At 41.8% G+C, this 21,744-nt stretch overlaps 1 protein-coding gene across 5 annotated transcripts in view; it reads right to left on the bottom strand.

Moving 5' to 3' along the window:
• The window catches only part of LOC136831322 (zinc finger-containing ubiquitin peptidase 1-like), a 308,022-nt gene that overhangs the window by 211,925 nt on the left and 74,353 nt on the right, over positions 1–21,744 (bottom strand). For all 5 annotated transcript variants that reach the window (XR_010850840.1, XR_010850839.1, XM_067091557.1 and 2 more), the window contains exon 6: positions 961–1,084. Coding sequence is in view for 3 of the 5 variants with exons in the window: in XM_067091557.1 (XP_066947658.1) it covers positions 961–1,084 (124 nt within the window). In the remaining 2 variants the exon portion in view is untranslated. The remainder of the gene's footprint in view (positions 1–960; positions 1,085–21,744) is intronic.

The raw sequence follows: 21,744 nt of genomic DNA, 5'->3' as shown, positions 1-21,744 counted from the left end.
GCTACAAGACCAGGCTGGAAAAATATTTCTTTGTTACTAGTCTGGTCACCATGGAGTTCTGGCACACCATGGGGGGTAACTCCTTGAGGATGAAACAAGCAACTACACTATCAAAAATGCTAATATAATGAAATAAAAATAGATTTGTAGCAAGTGACATCCACCCAACCACCTAAAGTTCTGCAGTAAATGATAACAAACCTACCTATTAAAATAAGGCAGGTTCAGTTATTCATGAAACAAGGAAGGATGCAGAAAGTTCTATTCTAAAGAATGGTATGAATGAAAGACAGATCATACTGGTTGACTCTCAAGTCATCAGTGAATGCCGATTTTCATGGAGATAATCCATGATTATGTCATCTGCAGATTGCAAGTGGCTGCTGTAGTCAATTTTACAAATTCCTCTACACCAGTCATAGCACCATTTCTGAGTTGCTCCGTAATAACTAGCAAGAGAGGATTGACCTTAGGTTAACTGCTACTATCATTGAGATCTTCTGACTGCTACGCCCATGAAAGGCAACAATGATAACAGTAAATTAAATCTGAGTCATGGTCACAGTATGCCATTAGAGCCAGTCAGTGTAGGAATGTAGATAAAAAGTTGTAGGTGACTAAGGGTTAACTGCTGCCTCAGGAGGATGGCCCAGTCTTGATAAAATTACACAACTGAAGCTTGAATTTTAAACCCTGATGGATCCAGTTTTAGCAGATTAAAGGTTAATATGGTTGAATGGAAAACATCTCATACATAGCAAGAAAACAGACCCATACAGAGGGAACAACGAGGGATCAGCAAATATGAAGCAATGCCCCAAGCAGGATCATCCCACTAACTAGTCAAACACAGAAACTGGTATGATGTGAAACAGGCTAAACAAAAATACATTTGCAAAACAATGGTTTACACTTCTGTATAGATACATCCGAATTAAAAAAATATCTGCAAAAGCTTACCGGTAACCACATCCCCAACCTCGATCTCCATAGGTTGAGCCATAATGATCGACTGTAGTGCACAGATAGGTAGCTCGGACATTGTTGCCCCCTTCACTCACAGCCTTGATAGGTCCAAGGAGCCCTGAGACAATGAAACTAATAGATAGTTGACATGAATGTACAAGGGAGGAGGTTTTAAGATTGCAAAGGATTAGTAAAATTTAAAAAGTAAATAAAAACTTTATAAGGAATTTAATAGCAGGCAAAGGATTTGAAGTAAGGTTCTTTGAAAGTTCTAAACCTGAGTCCCTAACAGAAAGTTGAAAAAAGTCTGTGTCAAGTTAAAAACTAGGAAATTTAAGGATCAGAAGTTTTGTTACCTGAAGGAAGCACATACATTAAAAAACTTACTGAACAGAGGTCAAGTAGTTAGTGCCATAACACAGTACAAGTGAAACCAAAGTAGTGTCACTAAAATATTAGTTTCCTTTCAATAATTTTGGGGAAGGTATTCCTGTCAGTGCTCATAAGAGAGAGCTTTTTAGATGTTTGTTTGCTATACGACTTCACTCTTTTCAGCAGTTACATGACCACACTGAAGTAATATGTGGCCACCACCAAATTAAATATTAATGTAATGGCATTTCTGGTCTGTTTTTCACTAACATTCATCGTATCTATAATGTCTCACATGCATCAGCAGACTCACTCATAATGCTAGTACAGTATTTTGTAGAAATAGCAGACCAACTTAATGGACTTCAACTCATCAGATTTCATTACTTACTAGATACATACGAGTCTAGGAAAATAAATATTTCATACTTAAATGACCGTGATCAATGTTTGCCAGTCTAACTTTTTGAGGTGGCTTCTTTGTTTCCAAGGTAACTGACCCATCATGCCCAGCTCTGTACCTTTCTCCCACTCAACTGAACATTTATTGTGTGCTTGCCTTATACAGAGCCTATACTGTGCTTCATATCAAAATGTGATCTTTTATGTCTAGAATAATTCTCAGCAGACTGAACTGGATGAGTTAGTTAAGGGCACATGTGTTTTCCTGAACTATTTTTAAGGTATGATTTTGCTGTGCTACATTTCCTTCCATATGAATGAATCTGTAATCCAACTAAAGCCAAGTTTTGTTTAATAATGAATAGCTGTCTCATTTGTATAAAGAGTAATTCTTTTATTTGTAGGCCTACAAAGAGAGTTAATTTTCAGATGTGTCAGAATAAATTTGTTGACCACATGTCCATACAAACATTTTGCCTCTTGTATATAAGAATGTATTTTCAACATATATTACAATTAACAATGAACGGCACATACATACAGATGCTATAAAGTATAATTCTTGATGTATATATACACTATATATATATACTGTATATATATATATATATATATATACTGTGCATATATATATATATATATATATATATATATATATATATATATATATATATATATATATATATATATATATATATATATATATATATATATATATATATACAGGCAGTCCCAGTTTACGACAAAGGGTTCTTTTTTTACGCCACACAAAACCGAAAATCACTGTAAACCAAAAAATCGTCAAAAATCCTTAGAAAATCTTAATTTTAATGCTTTGGATGTATTGAAAATGATGTAAACTACATTTTTATTGAGTTTTTCATAAAAAAAAAAACCTTCAAATTTTGATTATTCTGCCGTTTTGGAGCCATATTTCTTCAGACAGATCGGTGTACGACGCGTTGTAACCCTGGAACATGTGTCGTAAACCGGGAAATAATTTCTGATGAATACTGTATATTTGAAAAGCTTACGTAACCTTGGAACGTCGTAAGCTGGACCCGTCGTAAACCAGGGACTGCCTGCTGTGTATGTATATATATATATATATATATATATATATATATATATATATATATATATATATATATATATATATATATATATATATATATATATATATATATATACTTATGTATATACATATATATATATACAGTAGAACCTTGGTCCTCAATGGTAATTAGTTCCAGAAGAAGTGTTGAGATTCGATTTTGTCGAATTCTGAGTTAATTTCTCCCATAAGAAATAACTGAAAATGGATTAATCCATTCCTGACCACCAGTCATTACCCCAACCTTGCCTTTTTATACAAATCTTTAAACAAATTACAATTAAATAAGTTCAGAGTTGAATCACTTACTGTATAAAAAAAAATTGGCCTATGACCAATGCGGCCGTATTACCGATGATAGACCGAGCACCATAGGCTAGGCTAGGTAGCCTATAGGCACTTCCAGAATGTACTGCAACGGGTACACATGAAAACTGTTGTTAATAATGATAACATTGAAAAACAAGCCAAATTATCACATTAAATTAAATTAATAATACAGTATTTATAAGCCAAATTACTGTATGTTATCATAAAATTAAGAAAAATTTCCTAAGTTACATCGGAACTCGGCAGCTTGTGGCAGATGTAAACAAACCACAGCGCCACCCTGGTGGTGTATCGCGGTACTAATTATATAAACATTCAGTATTTATGGTAAATTTCATACAGAGTCTACTGGAATAGTGTACAAAATCACTGTAAAACATCTTTCAGTAAAGTATATATAATTTTTTTTGGCTTTCTGCACTGAATTTTCATCCAATCATGGGTCCCAATATGTTAGGGAATCATAATATTTACTGAAAGATGTTTTACAGTGATTTTGTACACTATTTCAGTAGACTCTGTATGAAATTTACCATAAATACTGAATGTTTATGTAATTAGTACCGCGATACACCACCAGGGTGGCGCTGTGGTTTGTTTACATCTGCCACAAGCTGCCGAGTTCCGACATAATTTAGGAAATTTTTCTTAATTTTATGATAACAGACATACAGTAATTCGGCTTATAAATACTGTATTATTAATTTAATGTGATAATCTGGCTTGTTTTTCAACAGCAGCAGCATGTGTGGGCTTTAAATGCTTTTAAATAAGCATGGGAAGAACGCCACCAACAACGCCAACTAGCGGCAGCCGCCCAAAACTCTTTTTTTCTCCAAACATCATATGATTCATCGGGTCGGATTCCGGTTTGTTGTTTGAGCTCTGACGCAAAATTTACTCAACATTTCGTGTTGAAATCCGATTATGTCGAGTTCTAGTACAGTCGAGGACCGGGGTTCTACTGTGTGTGTGTGTGTGTGTGTGATATATATATATATATATATATATATATATATATATATATATATATATATATATATATATATATATATATATATATATATATATATATATATATATATATATATATATATATATATATATATATGCTGCTCTCGTCTCTGTTCTCTTATATAGGGATCAGATTGCAATCCATTGGAGTGGTGCTCTGTACCCAATGACAGTTGGAATGAGACGAGAGTTTTGGGTGTATCTTGGCAAAAGGGTCAAGTCAGGTGTTAGATTAAGGGATTCCTTGGGGAATAGGCATACAGTGGACCCCTGCCTATTAGCGGTTCCAGATTTGAGGTAGAACATATACACATTACTCGCAGAAAATTTGCCTATTCACGGTATCTTTCATATAGAAACTGCTCCTTGAGACTCGCCACTTCCGTGGCCTGAGGGCCTATAGATGACCAACAAGCCCAAAGGGAGGCAGTGAGAAGTCAGTTCCCAGTTCCTACTCAACTCCCATGCAGGCATAACCTCTGCCCTGCTAGGTTCCGAACCTCAGGCCGTATCTTTTGTCTTGGTAAGCTGCCACACTGGTATTAGGTCACGAGTGACCTGGACAACCAGCAGTCCCTTTAGTTCATACCGGAAGACTGTGGATCATCTAGTTACCCTTGCAAAGTGCACTTGCAATTGGGATTGCCAGGTAAGTCTGAAATTAGCAACTGAGTACCAGCATACCTTCCTCTCACTAAATCTCTCATTTCTGTTTTTCACATAATTCATCTCCCACAGTAACTCCCTTGTGATATTTATGAATTACTAGTGTGTGTATTCCCCATATGCATTAAGTTATTGATGAAATAACCCTTTGCTCAGTGACATGGAGTTAATGACCTCTCCATGGTGATAGATTATTGCAAGTGAGAGAATCTTCCATGCACTAATTCTAATATGGGAAATCTATTTCCAGAGGCGTGTTATCTTGTCGCCTCGTGTTTCTGCCACTAACCTACTGTGAGAAGTTGCCTTATAAGATAATTAATTCAACCTTGCTACAAACAAGTTACCTGCTTCTGCAATTGTTTGCAAGATAGAGACTTTGTATTCACGAGCCAAGGGTTCCCGTTTGTATTACTAATATGTAAATATTACCCTTCTTTCTGAAAGCCAGTTAACTGGGATTTGTCCTAATTTTAGTGTTGCATTTGTCCTGCTGGACTGCATACCAGTCATGAATTATCTTCCCTGCTTGAATTGTGTGAAATAAAGTAATGTATCGTAACTAAGGCTTTCATGGTGACTTCCCGTTGTTTTAGAAGTAATACTAGGTAAGTCATCTTGGGTGTTGCATTTTATTATATATTTGGTTCTGGGTAAGTAACCCTTAAGGCCAAAATCAAATTCAATATTCATTCACCTTGCCATCCCCAGACAAATATATAACAGTGACGATCTTGCCACGAATCTTCAGTCAATTAGTAAAATTAGCACTGCTAATACTTGACTGTGGAGATAATCGAACTTAGAAAATAATCTAAATTAATTGCATCAGAGTTACAGCATTAGAAGCACATTAGGAAGGAAAGTGTTAAATAAGTCATTGTCTGAATCTAAAATTTACGAATAGGGGATAAATTGAAAGTGGATAGCAGTGGTGGTTTTAAAAATCCCGCCTGTAAACATCTTTGAGCCGAGTCAAAGCCCTGAGTTATCAAGTTAGGAATTAAGTGGCCACCTCGCCGGCCAGCGAGTAATGCACGAATGTTAAATTTCTAGCTAGATTAGCTTAGTGCATGTGACGTGAGAGTGTATGTGTCTTCTCTCAGATAGGAAAAGGGACATTTTATAAGTCTATAGGCCATAGGAATAAAGTCTGGCAACTCTAGGCTGTTCTAAAAATAGACCATAGCTGCCACTTTTGGCCAGCTGAGCTACCTCACCTGCTAGCCGTCACTTCAGCTTTTTGTGTTCAAATTTCGTAGCAGCATAGGAGTATTATTGGTGTTTAAAAAATTAATTCATGCCTACACATACACTTAAATCATTCCATCAGAAAAAAAAATAGGTGTTTTCTTTTGTATCTTGTAAAGTAACGAGGGAGCGTGTGTTCTTATCTTGAATCCAAGTTGTTGGTAAAATAACCACGTTGCTTCGTTTATAATCACTCACTCTTGCGACCTTCAGTTGTCATTTATCAGCTACACCGCCAAGCGTCTTCCCATTTTTCGCACGCATGCCTAACGTAAACCTTGCATAATAAATTGAAACTCTTTAGCAAATTAATTAGAGTAATGGGAACCCGAACACACATTTTATTTTAATCACTGACAGTGGAGCTCATTTAATTTAGTCAAGGGTAACAAGTCATCCCTATACAATAGCCGTTGCTCAGGAGAGAGAGAGAGAGAGAGAGAGAGAGAGAGAGAGAGAGAGAGAGAGAGAGAGAGAGAGAGAGAGAGAGAGAGAGAGAGATTAAGTTACAGTATTCTTATCTGTACTCTATTTTACCCAAAAAATTAATAGGAGGCATGATTTGTTAATTGCGTGAGATATTATTGAAGGATAACCTATTACTTTATATATGCCGAGGTTATACATTAAATTCAATCCCTGTAATAGTCACTATGTTCACTAGCGTATACTTGCTTTTCCTTTTGACTTATGTTACGCATAGTGCGGTTAATTGTAAGCACATGTGCTTAAACCCCTTGTATAACCTTCACACATTTTCCATTAAGCACTTTAGCTGACTGAGCGGGTAATCGAGCCATTTCTTAAAGAGAAAAGAACGGACAAAAATAAAAAACCTCTGCATCAGAATAATTTTGGGTGTAAGTTAAAATTAGCAACAGTTTATTGAAACTGTTTCGAACAAGTCAGTACTTTCAAAACTTACATATACCATAAGCAATATATTGCACATTGAGTGCACATCCCAAGTCTTCCTCCCTCCGCATGAAAGGATGCAGCATTACCAGTGCCTAGGAACTAGCCACCCACGTGTGCCAACCAAAGGGATTCCCCTTTCACAGTGCCACTAATCTGGTGCACTGTCAACGAGTAGCCCACCTGAAGTGTCTTACCTTTTCTTTTTCTCTTACTCATCGCATGTGCTCTGCTTCATGCAGAGTGCCATTTCCTTTGTACAATTTGTTTTACGATAATTTAATGTTGTTCCTCAGAATACACCGGCACCCCCAGTGCCACCAATAAAGAGTCCTGTGTTAATACACAAGTCACACCTGTGCACTGAGACACAGAGTGCCAAAAATAGTGTGTCCAACCATAAGGTTTTGCTAACCAAGGACCGCTCCATTAGTGTGACCTTTGAATGGCACACTCAGCCACAGTGTCACCTTATTGAAAGGTGCCATTCCATCAAAGTGTCACCTACCAGAACCATGATGGCAGAATATACCAAACTTCATGAATCTGGGGAAGGAGGCAGGTTTCACAGGGAAAGAGCTTGCCAAGTGGGCACAGGCACAGCTAGATGCTGTACTCCAAAGGAAGAAACAAGAGAGGAGCAAAGACAGTATGAACTAGAAAAGAAGAAAGACAGAGGAAAGAGAGAGAAGAGCAAAGGAAGTATGAAGAAGCAAAAGAAGTAAGAGAAGGGGCAGAAAGAGAAGCAAAAGAAGAGAGAGAAAGGAGAAGGAAGAACAATGGAAACACCAGCAAGAACAATGGCAGTATGAACTGGCTCTGAAGGAAAAGGAGCTCGAGCTGGAGAAGGCTCGAAAAGACAGTGCCGAGGCTCAGGCCCTACAACAACCAGCCACTAACTCCCCACTTGCCATGCCTAATTCTCCTATATCTAATATCAATTCTATCAATTCACTGGTACCCAAGTGGACTGAAGACGAGCCAGAGGCATGGTTGGAGGAGGTAGAAGCGCTCTTTGCAAACTATACTACCACTGAGACGAAGAGGGCCTTACTTCTCTCCAAGCATATAGAAGGTAAAGCAAAGGCTGCCTTCCATTTGCTGGATCGTGGTACAGGGGGAAACATGGATGAAGTTTGGGGGATAATAACTAAGGCCTATGAGATTACACCAGAGAAATGGAGGCAGAGGTTTAGGGGCCTCCCGAAATAAATTGGTCTGACCTGGGCTGAATGGGCTTATCACAAGACCCGAGCTGGTCAACACAAGCTTGAATCCATGACATGCAATGAGTTTGGGGACCTATTTAACTGGATGATGCTGGAAGATTTCTTCCAGTGTGCTCCTGGGTCCCTTGCTGTGTACCTCAATGACAAGCAACCCAAAACACTCATGGAAGGCTGTTGCATGGTTGATGATTGGGAAATCTATAACCCATCTTCCAGCATATCTCACCGACGCATAGTGCTACCCGGGCATCTCTCAGGACCAGCTTGCCTGAAGAACAGAGTCCTTTCCAAGCCTCCAGTATGCAATCACAGTACTGCCATACAGTTGGACACCCCGACTCTTAGTGCCTCTAAAGGGGGAGCTGCCAAGAAGCACTCTCAGAAACCTTTTAAGAAACCTAATGGGGCCCCCCTCCATCCGATGCCTAGCAAACCTCATCACCCACTGATACCACAGCCAGTCAAGCCCATACAAGGGGTCCCTGCAAGGACTGTGGTGCCAACGGTCACTACAGTGCCGGATATCATGCCTGCCCAAAGCATGGTACCACTACCAAGCACGTCAACTTAATCAGCGCCACGTCCGCCGCGGAATGGCCTGCTGACACTCCTCACCCTCAGGCAGTCTCAGTGGCACCAACTGATTTGCCAGCTACGGTGGACACCGCATCAGATCTCTGTCTGATTGCCACATCCCAAGTGCCAGCCAGTGTCACTGAAGACAAAAAGACTCGTGGGATGATGGCTTGGGTAGAGGGCTTTACCAAGTCCATTCCCACAGTCAACCTCCAGGTCACAACACCTTGGGGTACTCAACCTCACCGCATTGGCGTGGTGAGTAAAATTAGGCATGGAATTGAATTTCTGTTGGGATGAGACCTCCTCTGAGGATGTCCTCTCCCAGCTCCTCTACATTGCCTGGCTACCTCCACAATGGAGGCATTGACTGTAGCATCACCTGACAAGAGCAAAGACCTGTTGGAGGGTGTGCCACCATCAACAGATTCACCTTCCACCCGTCAAAGTGGTCAATGGGAGGGGCACTCCCAGTGCAAATCAAAGCTGAGTCCTCCCTCCTCATAAAAGGATGGCCACCAAAAACTTCCTCACTCACAATGAAAAGAAGCTGGCAAGACACAGTACTGCTGTAAGACATAAGACATGCAAAATGAAAGGACACTCCAGGAATTGGTCACCAAAACCAGAAATACTGTACAGTAATACCTTGATCTTACATGATTCAAGTTGCAAAAATTCACAGACATGTGAATTTTTCATTGGAACCTAATTTAATGGCATACGCAATTTTTTCACAGACACGCGACATTTGTGTAAATCCTTGGGAAACCCCACAGAAGTGTTTACATTTAATTTTTGAAGTATTATGTAAGTTTTCAAGCTTTTGTGTGTAAAATTTCTATTATTTTTATTTCTGACCTAAAATCTCTGCCAGTGCCACTTGAGCACCTTGGTCCCCTATTCAGAATGTGGCCAGGTCAACAATGGGACCTCATTCTGATTAGGGGACCCGGGTTTGTTTCTCACTACAGGACACCATAATTTTTTCATATTTCTTGCACTTGGATCTTAAGGCTTTGTGGTGACAAGCGTGTCCAAAAAAGCGTGAAGAATTCGAGGAGTTCAGAGGGCATTGTGGCTATTACAATTACATATGTATCTGGTAAAAAGTGACCAGTAGATTCTATATACAGGCAGTCCCCGGTTATCAGTGGGGGTTCTGTTCTGATGGTGTGATGATAACCGAAAATTGCCGCTAACAGAAAATCGGCAATTTTCGGGGCTTATCAGCATTGAAAAGCGCTGATTTTTGGTTATCGGTGCCTCTGTTAGGTATGTATCGGCGCCAATACCCAATCATAAGTGCTGAGAAGTGAAAACCAGTGATTTTCGGCGCAGAAAATTGCCGATTTTCCTCACTATACAAGTGCCATCAAACCAGGTCATCATTAACCAAGCCCGCGTTATCTGGGGACTGCCTGTACATATATATATATATATATATATATATATATATATATATATATATATATATATATATATATATATATATATATATATATATATATATATATATATATATAACAGTAAACCCCCGTATTCACGGAGGATGCATAACATGCCCCCACGCGAATAGCTAAAACCAGCGAATACTTAAAATCTTTCTAAAAACACTTAGAACTGCCTATTTCGCTAGTTCAAACACACACAAAACAAACTAAAAATGCTTATACAGGTATTATCATACTTACAATGAGGTTAGGTTCCAAAAAAAACCATCGTTTGTTGGAAAAAACATAAGAAATGCCAAAACGTATCTTGAACATAGCCTAGCCTACACTAAAGTATTCTGTACCATGTACTGTATACATATATGGTAGCCTAGCCTACACTATAAAATTTACTCTTTACATACATGGTATAGTAATTATTAATATCAGCTAATTCTGGAGGTTCATGCAAAGTGACTTATGATAATTCAATACAAAGAGAAATTGAGTAACAAACAAGAATTAGCTTAGTCTACACTATGGTACATTGTATACATACACAGTAGCATAGCCTACATTATACTGTACTCTATATTCGCATATTGTATTATACAAACGTCAACATAATGAATATGCATCTTTTCCATGGATCTTTTAAAATGTTATACCTTAATTCACTGTATCCAATAATATTGTAAATAATCTTATATTGCTTTTGCATTAAAAATTGCATTCATAGCAATCAGTGTTTTGGTCTGGAACTGTTTATGGCGTGTTTACTTCACCACATTTAACTCAGTTCAGAGCACTTTTCTTGCTTCTAGGTAGCATAAATGAATCTCTAGATTCTAGATAATTTATTTATAAGTGGCAAGGTTATTTTTCGTTATATGAAGTGTTTTCAAGTTGAAATATAACTAAAATATATCTCTTTATGAAATTAATTTATCTATTATTTTCATTAACAGATGACGATTGATGATGGCCGTTTGGGGGCATTTGTTTTGTGTAAAAAAAAATTCGAGACTCCGTTCACTATTTTCACTTGATTTCATCATAATACAAGCTTCACGTATTTATCATTTATCGGCGTAAAAATAACAGTAATGAGTCATGCCCAGTAGTTTTGATTTAAATACTTTCTCTCCAATTTTAATTACGATTGAGTTTCATCCATGTTGCCGATGCACAATAATTTACAGTATACTGTAGTCATTAGCAGCTTGAACATTGTTTTCTCAGCTTCAGCTACAACTTGCAGCTTAAATTTAGCAGTATATTTCCTTGACGATCTTTTATCCATAACGAATAAGGGTATAATGTAAAAATATATCAGTCCTATTCTACTTAACGTCATTTGTGCCATAACCTACGGTAATTGTTTATTACTGTACGATGGTTGAAATACAGGTAAACAGCTGTTGTTATCCGATTCGGTTATAAGCAAAACAACAGTTTCTTGGTCGGTTTATGGCTGTACGCACTTACGCAAGAGTATAACATTACTAACAATACTTTTTATCATTCTCTTTTACTTTTTTTAACTAGAAGATGGGATAAAGAGATGGAGGAAAAGTTGTCTATTGTAATTTGGTCTCTCTCACTGCCTGATTACGCTGCTGCATGCGCCCGCGCGAAATTTAAAAATATTTTATAAATAATATTGGCATATCGGTATTAACTGCTTACCCCATTGCAAAATCGAATTATCGTAACTCGAGCATTACCTAAGTATTTTAATAGCTTTATCACAAAATAGTGCATTTAGTCATGAAAATGAGATGAAAATACAGTATTTAGTGAATATTTCTCAGTGAAAAGTACTGCGAATGGGTGAATTTTCCGCAAATAATGGGTAGATATGTTCCAAAGATAATCTGTGAATACATGAGTCCACGAATCATGAGAATGCGAATATATGAGATATATATATATATATATATATATATATTTATATATATATTATATATATATATATATATATATATATATATATATATATATATATATATATATATATATATATATATATATATATATATATATTATATTTCTGAGCTCAGCCCCGTGTCACCCGGTGAAATTCCATTCTTACACGAATTTCTAGGTATAAATATTGCTAAATATACCAGAGAAAAAAGCTTTCAGGAATGCTGGAGTTACTACCCCCAGATCAAGCATCTTCGATGAAGATGTCGGTATAACCAAGGGTGAGTGAAGGAATCACAACCAAAGAGCCACACTCGATAGACATCCCTATGTCAAGATCCCCGAGAAGAGTGAGGGGCCGTACCAGCGCCCACGCTCCCCAGCCCGCCACACGGCGACTCCAGCGCCATCTGAACTCATTCCATTTCTAGCACTTGATTCTGACGCTGCGGTGTTTTGTTTGCCTTGTGTTTTTGGCTTTTTTCGCTTCTTCATCATGTTGTCGAGCAGCTTTACCATGTTCAAGTTAAGTACCATCTTACTGTGGGGTTGTCTTATAATTTGTTGGCTGCCTTAGCCCGTAATTATTAATTATTCGTGGCTTTGTTATGACGCTACGGCGTCCCCCAGCCAGCCATGTTGTCTGCGAGGTTTACCCACTCGGCTTGTTCTGTTTGGGTTTTTCCTGGTCGGCTCATGCCTTATCCTTCCCCATAGGTCTCATCCTGGTGGTTTTCTAAGCGGGATTGTTCTGTTTCTTTTCTAACTTTAATGTTTTTGATCCGTTCCTTTGGGTTCCCGCATCGGGTTCCCGTTATGTTCCCGCTTAGATATCTCCCCAGGATGTTTCCTCTTGGACAGTTTAGCTTAATATTTATATTTATATTCATTATTTTTATTGGCTGGTGCTCGACATCATGCTATCTCTGCGTTGTCTAGTTCCGTGGGGACGTCAGGCTCATCCTGTCGCTTCCTTCGGTTAGGCTATGCGCCGAACACAAGTATATTTTTATTTTTATTTTATATTGTTTATTTTCACACACATTTGGTGATTTATTTGGTTAATTATGCCTTAGCCTAGTGTACGTTAGGCTTTTATTGCCCCCTTGACCTCCTGTTCTCCCTTCCCTTGAGTAGGTTAAGCGAGTGGATAGGGTCAGCAGGTTGAGAGATTTCTGTTGTCGTGCCTTCCTCTGTCCGTGATTTGGGTGTGGAGTGAGTCCCCATTCTCTTCCCTCTTCTTTACGAAGGGGTTGAAGTTTTTTTCCATGGGTATGTCTCCTCCACGAGCGTTATCCCTCCCTTACGTTCGGCTCTGGCTGGTCTTCAACTCGGAAATTCTCTCCCTGTTGTTCCCTTTTTCCCCCTTTTCCTTCTCCCCCCCCTTTTTTAATTTTGATCATAGGCTACGTCTATGTGTATAGGTGAGAGTACAGGGGTCTTGGTCGTTTTTTCCCCCTTTCCCTTAGGTGTAGGCCATGATTTTAGGCATCATGCAGTTGAGTGGGTGAGCTTCTCCCCAGTCTCCTGTTTGCCTCTGCTCTGGCCTACTACCTTCTCTGTCCCCCCCCCCCCCCCTGTTTTGGGTCCAGCTTCTCGTCATCTTCTCTTGTGGGTGATGTCGGTGTCCGACTCTCACTCCGAGTTGTGAATCTTTCTGGTTGAGGGATTCGCTCCCTCCCAGAACTGGTTCCAGGTGACTTGTTGCTGGGCTCAATGCTTCGCTCACCCGCTCTCCTAGGATCGAGCAGGTTCTCGAACTTCTCAGGGTTTCCTTCTCGACCTTGTTTTATGTTAGCTCCGGTGTTCGAGATGCTTTAGTTGGGTTGACTGGCGCTTACATCTGCCCCGGTGGATCGTGGTGTTTGACAGCCTCACCCTTCTTTGATTTTCTACGATAAGGTCCTGAGATCTCCGGTGAGGGTGGTTCTGGACTCCGGGGAACGTAGATTTGTATTTATTTTGTTAACCAATTTCGTTGCCATCTTATTTATGTTATGTTTCCCCGGCGGCTCACCCCGCCTGTGGACTAGTGTGTGTTTATTTATGCCCCAGCGGCTTACCCCGCCGATTGGTGTTCATTATTTTAAATTTTCCGGCGGCTCACCCCGCCGTCGAGTAGAATTTTATTTATTTATTATTATTTCATGATGGTCATAGAGTCCGGTGATTTCACCCCTGGGTTCCGCCGTCCTGTTCCCGGCATCCCTCGCGGTGAAGGTCCCGTTGATTCGGCCCCCTCGTTCCACCGGTTTACTCCGGCAGTCGGGGGGGTTTTTACCCAGCTTACCTTAATTTAAGTTACTTTTTAGTAGGCCCGTCTCTGACGAGGTTTTTCATTCTGCCGGAGTACTCCGGTGGTTTACTGAAATACCCTTGCCTGCTTAGTTTAAGTTTCTTAGGAAGGTAAGCTCATTTACTGTTTTCACTTACAGACTGTTCGCTGTGAGGAGCCCGGGTGTTCCGCCACTCTTCAGCAACCCTATGGCCATGTGGTGTGTCGGACCCACACTGGTTGTGCGGTCCGACTGGATGATCTGATTGTTTGGCACCCGGAGGGCTGCGAGGTGTGCTTTGCTCTTTGCGGGTGCACCCAGGATGAGTCGGTAAGCTATTTGCTTTCCACCCGCATGTTAATTCTGTCTTCCATATTGCAATATTTCACGATATTTTGTAATTTATTTTATTTAGGTATTTTTAGCCTCCTTTGACTCACCCCTTTTTCAGGCCGACCAGTCCTCCAAGAAAGAGGCTCTTGAGTCCCTCCGTGCTTGGTGGCTGGGTTTGGGAGAAACGTTCCGTCGGGAAGCCATCGTCCTTGTGGAGAGACCTTCTCTACCCGGGCCCGGATCGTGGAGTGCCAACTGAAGTGGCCGCACCTATCATCGAGCAGATCCGGTCGTGACCCAGCCACTCATAGATGAGACCCTCTACGCGGAGGTTTCAGAAGACGTCGCCGCTCTGGACCTGGATTTAGAGCCCATGCATACTGAGCAGGACCAGGTAGGTGGTGAGGTAAGTGAGGCAGTGGGGGCGGGCGCCCTATTTGATTCCCCTTCTTCATCAACCTCTTCTTTCCAGGGCTTCTCTAAGTCTTCCATCTTGAGGGACAGTGCTCCATCTACTGTCCCCAAGTTGAAGAAGCTTCGTGGAAGGCGAAGGGCTTTAAGTCCTCGTCTTCCCAGAAAGGCATCCCCCTTTCCCCCGTCGAAGGCAAAGGTTTCCGCACCTCTGGCCTCCGGGAGCAAAGCTGGAACCTCGGGCAAAGGAGCGAGTAAGAGGGCGGCCAGACCCAGCCCTCCTCGCCAGCCTCCCTTTGACCCTGAGGCATTTGCTGAGATGCTCCTAGCTAGATTTTCGTCGGAGGTCGATTCCAAGCTTTCGAAGCTTGCGGATAGACTGCAAAGTCAGGAGAATCTGATCGCTGATATGGCGCGCTCGGCGGTGCGGACAGTTATCAGATCCTGATACTGCTTCCTTCCCTCCTTTTGACATTGGAAACCCATGGCGTTTTGCTCTCGTGCCATTCGCCATGAGGATACCCTGACAATCGAGGGTTTGGGCACGAGACGTCTGGAGGAGTTGGAGTTCTTCCCTCCTGACCTCTTGCCCCCCTATCCAGGCTTCGTTAGGCTGACGGAGGAAGCCTGGGTACGATCAGATAAGGTCCCAAAGGAGACGGTGATCTTCCCTAGGGACCAAGCACAATCGGCCCTGCTTCGCACTCTCACGGAGTGGCAAGCAGAAAATACAAAGCTCACTCCGTTTAAGGGGAACTATACCATGTTCTCCTTAGGAGACAAGTTGCCCACTCCCTGCCTGAATAAAGTTGCTTTGGCGACGGCTCAGGCCTGCTTCGAAGGCAAACCCTTGCCTCAGCTCAGGGAGACGGACTCCACATCCCTGGTATTCCCGGGAGGTGAGGAGTTCTGGAGGGACGCCCCATCCACCTTTACGGTGGGTAAATTAGATGCCTTCTGTGCGTCCTCACAATTCAGTGAGCAGCTTCCCAAACTCCCAGAAGCTCTCCTGAAGACGGAGTTCGAGGCAAGGACGAGACTGAGCCGGTCTCTGAATTCCTTGTGTCTGTCAGAGGCGGTTGCCGTCTCATGCGCAGACGAACAGCTCTTCCAGGTTCTGGCTAAATCCCTGTTGGCAGGTTTTCAGTCAGACCTGTATGACTTCATGGTGGCTAAGTTGGAGTGCATAAATTCATTTTCGCGGATGCCACCATTCGTCATGAGCCTAATAAGCTCATGAAGAGCTCCATCTGGGGACTAACCTCTTCCCAGAGGACGAAGTCTCGAAGGTCCTGAGCTGGCTACTAAGGCTAATCAAAGCCTCTCGCGCTAGGTGGGGTATTTCTGCCTTCAAATGGAAAACTCCCAAAGCTGGTGGTTCCCAGGGTAAGTCGGGGAAACGCTTCAGGAGAAGGAGGCCTCATCCCCAGACAGTGGTTCAAGCTGTCCCAGTCTCGGCGGTGAGCCAACCCTCCACCTCAAGGCTCAACCCCACCAATCGTGCTGGTTCAACCAGCCCAACCCCTTGCTGCACCATTGTACGTCTCTTCTCCAGGCGTACAACTCCTCCTATGAGGGCCGTGGGGTCTTTCACGGCCTTAATAGAAGTGCAAGGGGGAGGCAGGGTCGTCGCCCCCATACAGAGGTAGAGCTGGATCCGCCTCTCAGGGGAAAAGCAGGCCGTGGTAGAGGAAACAAACCCTCTTCCTCCCACTGAGACCAGTCAGGTAGGTGGTCGCCTCTACTGGTTCAAAGACCAGTGGACCTTCAGCCCCTGGGCACACAGCATTGTGTCCAAAGGTCTGGGTTGGAGCTGGATCAAGGATCCCCCTCCTTTGACCAGGTTTTACCAACCCCCCTCCAAAACCCTACAGGACTTATGTAACAGAGCTTTTCAACAAGAGAGCAATAAAGAAAGTAAGGCACCTCAAATTTCAAGGCAGGTTGTTCACGGTCCCAAAGAAAGATTCCGGTCAACAAAGAGTGATTCTAGATCTATCACGTCTAAATCGCTACATAAGATGCGACAAGTTTCGCATGCTTACGGTAGCTCAGGTGCGGACTCTACTTCCTTTGTGGAGCCGTCACCACCTCTATTGATCTTTCAGATGCTTACTATCACGTCCCAGTTGCGGGAACTTCTCTCCTTCCTGGGTTTCAAACTCAGGAAACAAGCCTACTCCTTCAGAGTCATGCCTTTCGGACTCAATGTAGCCCCAGAATTTTTACGAAACTGGCGGAAACAGTCGTTCAGCAACTACGGGCCCGGGAATCTCCTGGTGGCTTATCTGGACGATTGGATAATCTGGGCTCCGACAGTTCTGGAGTGCCGGAAGGCTACGACCATAGTGATCAAGTTTCTGGAGTCGTTAGGCTTTCACCTGAACAGGGAGAAGTCCCGCCTGACTCCGGAATCCCGATTCCAGTGGCTAGGCCTCCAATGGGACCTGACTTCGTACAGACTGTCCCTCCCGCCACCCAAGCGGAAGGAGATTGCCGCCGCTACCAGGAAATTTTTGAGGGACAAAGCAGCATCCTGCCGGTCTCAAGAGAGAATTCTCGGCTCCCTTTAATTCGCCTCAGTAACGGACCTGCTTTTGAAAGTGAAACTAAAAGATATAAACAGAGTGTGGCGGAGACAAGCCAATGTCAGGCTCAGAGACAGAGTCTCTTCAATTCCACAAATCTTGAAGACAAGACTCCGGCCATGGTCCACAGCCAGTGGCCTGTCGAAGTCGGTTCCACTCCAATTTCCCCCTCCGGCGTTGGTAATCCACACGGACGCTTCATTAAGCGGTTGGGAGGGTACTCACCAAAACAAAAGTTCAAGGAACGTGGTCTACAATGTTCCAACAGTTCCATATAAACACCTTGGAAGCTATGGCAGTGTTTCTAACACTCAAGAAACTTCGCCCCGCCAGCCGGATTCACATCAGGCTTGTACTGGACAGCGCCGTGGTGGTTCATTGCATCAACAGGGGCGGCTCCAAATCAGGTCGCGTAAACCAGGTGATGGTAGCTATCTTCTCCTTGGCGAACAAGCACGGCTGGCATCTGTCAGCCACCCACCTAGCGGGGGTGCGGAACGTGGTGGTGGACTCCCTGTCCAGGACCACTCCGTTGGAGACGGAGTGGTCTCTGGACGGACTCCTTCAAGTGGATTCGCCCGCCGGGTTCCGGGCCTCCAAGTGGATCTGTTAGCCACGGAGAGCAATCACAAGCTCCCCTGTTACGTGGCTCCCAACCTGGACCCCAGGCTTTCGCCACGGATCACGATGTCCACAGATTGGAATTGTTGGGAGAGGATATATCTGTTTCCTCCAATAAACATGTTGTTAAAAGTTCTACACAAACTCAGGTCATTCAACAGCCAATTAGCTCTAGTAGCTCCCTATTGGCCGAAGAGCAACTGGTTTCCTCTACTACAGGAACTCAAGTTGCGGTGTCATCAGATACCCAAACCCAGACTGACCCAAGTAGTACAAACAAAGACTGTGTCAGCTTCCTTAAGAATTCAGAATGCACTGGTTTTATGGACTTTATAAAGTTTGCTGCAAAGAAGGAAGCAAACATTGACCCGTCAACACTGTTTTGGAATCAGACAAGAGAGATTCTACTCTCAGACAGTGCGATTCAGCAGTCAAAAATTGGCGTCCTTTTTAAAGGCATCTGGAGCTCAAACTATGACAACCAACCTAGCAGTTACTTTCTTTAGGTCATTGTTTGAAAAGGCCTTGCCCGGCCACTATTACTACAGCTAAATCAGCCTTAAAGAAGGTATTTTTGTACGGTTTTAATATCGACCTTACAGATTCATACTTCTCCTCCATCCCTAGAGCATGTGCCCGTTTGAGACCAGTAACTTTCGCCCTCCTTCCGTTACCTGGTTCCTCAACGATGTTTTGAAATTAGCCACTGACATTGATAATTCTCTATGCTCATATTTGGATCTGTTAAGGAAAACCTTGTTTCTGATTAGCTTGGCTTCAGGTGCCAGAATTTCAGAGCTATCGGCCCTCACTAGAGGTGATGATCATGTTAATTTCCTTCCGTCCGGAGAAGTCCTCCTTTCCCCTGATCATATGTTCCTAGCTAAGAATGAAGACCCTCAGGACAGGTGGTCCCCCTGGAAGGTGGTGCCTCTTCCTCAGGACCAGTCATTATGTCCAGTATATACCTTAAAGTCTTACCTACAAAGAACTCCACAGTTTAAGTTGGGTCCTCTTTTCATCAGGGAGAAAGGTGGTACTCTCTCTTTGAATGCTATAAGACAACAAATTCTGTATTTTATTAAACAAGCTAACCCGTTCAGTTCCAAAGGTTCATGATATCCGAGCAGTAGCTACCTCCACTAATTATTTTTATAATATGGATTTTGCCGAACTTACCAAGTATACAGGATGGAAATCACCTCTAGTGTTTAAACGCCACTATTTAAAATCACTCAAAGCTCTAAAATTTTCTACAGTGGCTGTGGGAAGTGTCATCTCCCCACCTTAATTATCCTTATCCCTTTCCTTTCCCCCCCCGCCCGCCTGCCTCATTTATTTCACTGCCTGCCTCTCTGGATCGATCATGCCTCGCTGCCTTGCTCCTCATACTCGATACTGGTATTACCTGATTATTGCTTGTCTTGTGATTTGGTTTTGATATGTTGTGGATTTAGATTAAGTCAGAGGTACTGAAGCGGTTTTTATTTTGCTTCATGTACCTCAAAAATTTTTGTTTTTCAATTATGTCTCATTGCTCTTAGGTTTAAGTTTGTAATTACTGGTTATTCTATTGAATTGTAGGGGCCTTTTATTTTCCCCTATTTGTACTATATGTTAGTGTTTCTACCTTGTTCCTAGGTTAAGTTTACTATTTCATTGTATCCTTTTGATGTGGGGTGTATTATGCCACCAGTATTTACCTATAGTTAAGCCCAATTTTCATTGTTGAGATATTTTTATTAAATCTATTTTTCCATAGCATGTGTTTCTTTCCAATCACCTTTTGTATTCTATTGTAGCTTTACAGTCTTGGCATGATTCTCTTACACTATTTCACCGGGTGACACGGGGCCGAGCTCAGAAAAGGGATTTTGACAAAGGAAAAATCTATTTCTGAGGGAGGCCCGTGTCACCCGGTGACCCCCTAGTATGATTTGAGGTACAGGTTCACCCCTACTGGCTCATGCCAAGCCTGGGGTGGTGCTAGTCTGGAATGAGTTCAGATGGCGCTGGAGTCACCGCGTGGCGGGCTGGGGAGCGTGGGCGCTGGTACGGCCCCTCACTCTTCTCGGGGATCTTGACATAGGGATGTCTATCGAGTGTGGCTCTGTGGTTGTGATTCCTTCACTCACCCTTGGTTATACCGACATCTTCATCGAAGATGCTCGATCTGGGGGTAGTAACTCCAGCATTCCTGAAAGCTTTTTTCTCTGGTATATTTAGCAATATTTATACCTAGAAATTCGTGTAAGAATGGAATTTCACCGGGTGACATGGGGCCTCCCTCAGAAATAGATTTTTCCTTTGTCAAAATCCCTTTATATATACACAGTATATATACATACATACATATACATGCATACTATATACTGTATACAGTATGTATATCTGCAGTCCCCGGTTATCGGCAATCTGGTTTTACGAGGCTTGTCTAGCAATGAAAACTGGCAATTTTCAGTGCGGAAAATTGCCGATTTCCACTTATCGGTGCCAATAATTGGGTATTGGTGCCAATACATACCTAACAGAGGTGCCAGTACCGATTTTCGGTGCTGATAAGCCCCAAAACTCACAGAAAAAGCCCTGAAAATCGCCACTTTTTGGTTATCTGCGATTTTCGGTTAACATCACATCATCAGAACAGAACCTCCGCAGATAACCAGGGACTGCCTGTGCATATATATACAGGCGGTCCCCTGGTTTACGATTCCGTAAGCTGAAAATCGCCATAAACCGAAAAATCATAAAAAATCCTAAGATAACCTTACTTTTAATGCCCTGGTTGTATTGAAAACAATGTAAACCATTTTTATTGAGTTTTTCATAAAAAAACTCCAAATTTTGATCATTCTGCCATTCTGAAGCCATATTCCTTCCGTTGGATCGGCATATGATGCGTTGTAATCCAGGAACATGCGTCGTAAACCAGGAAATAATTTCTGAAAGCGTCAATAATTTCTGAGGGACCCTGTACATAACCACACACACACACACACACATACATATATATATATAGATATATATATATATATAACATATATATATATATATATATATATATATATATATATACATACATATATTTCACACACACACACATATATATAAATATATTCATCAGAAATTATTTCTGGCTATATATATATATATGGCCCCATGGCAGAATAATCATAATTTGAAGGTTTTTGATATATAACTCATAATAGTTTACATCGTATTCAATGCACCCAGAGCATTAAAAGTAAGGTTTTCTTATGATTTTTGATGATTTTCGATAAATTTTTAATTCGACGCGCATGCATTCATTAATATACA

The sequence above is a fragment of the Macrobrachium rosenbergii genome, chromosome 48 (genome assembly GCF_040412425.1).
Source record: "Macrobrachium rosenbergii isolate ZJJX-2024 chromosome 48, ASM4041242v1, whole genome shotgun sequence".
Lineage (NCBI taxonomy): Eukaryota > Metazoa > Arthropoda > Malacostraca > Decapoda > Palaemonidae > Macrobrachium > Macrobrachium rosenbergii.
Note: the sequence above shows the minus strand (reverse complement) of the source record. Positions and strands in the feature narration are given on the sequence as shown.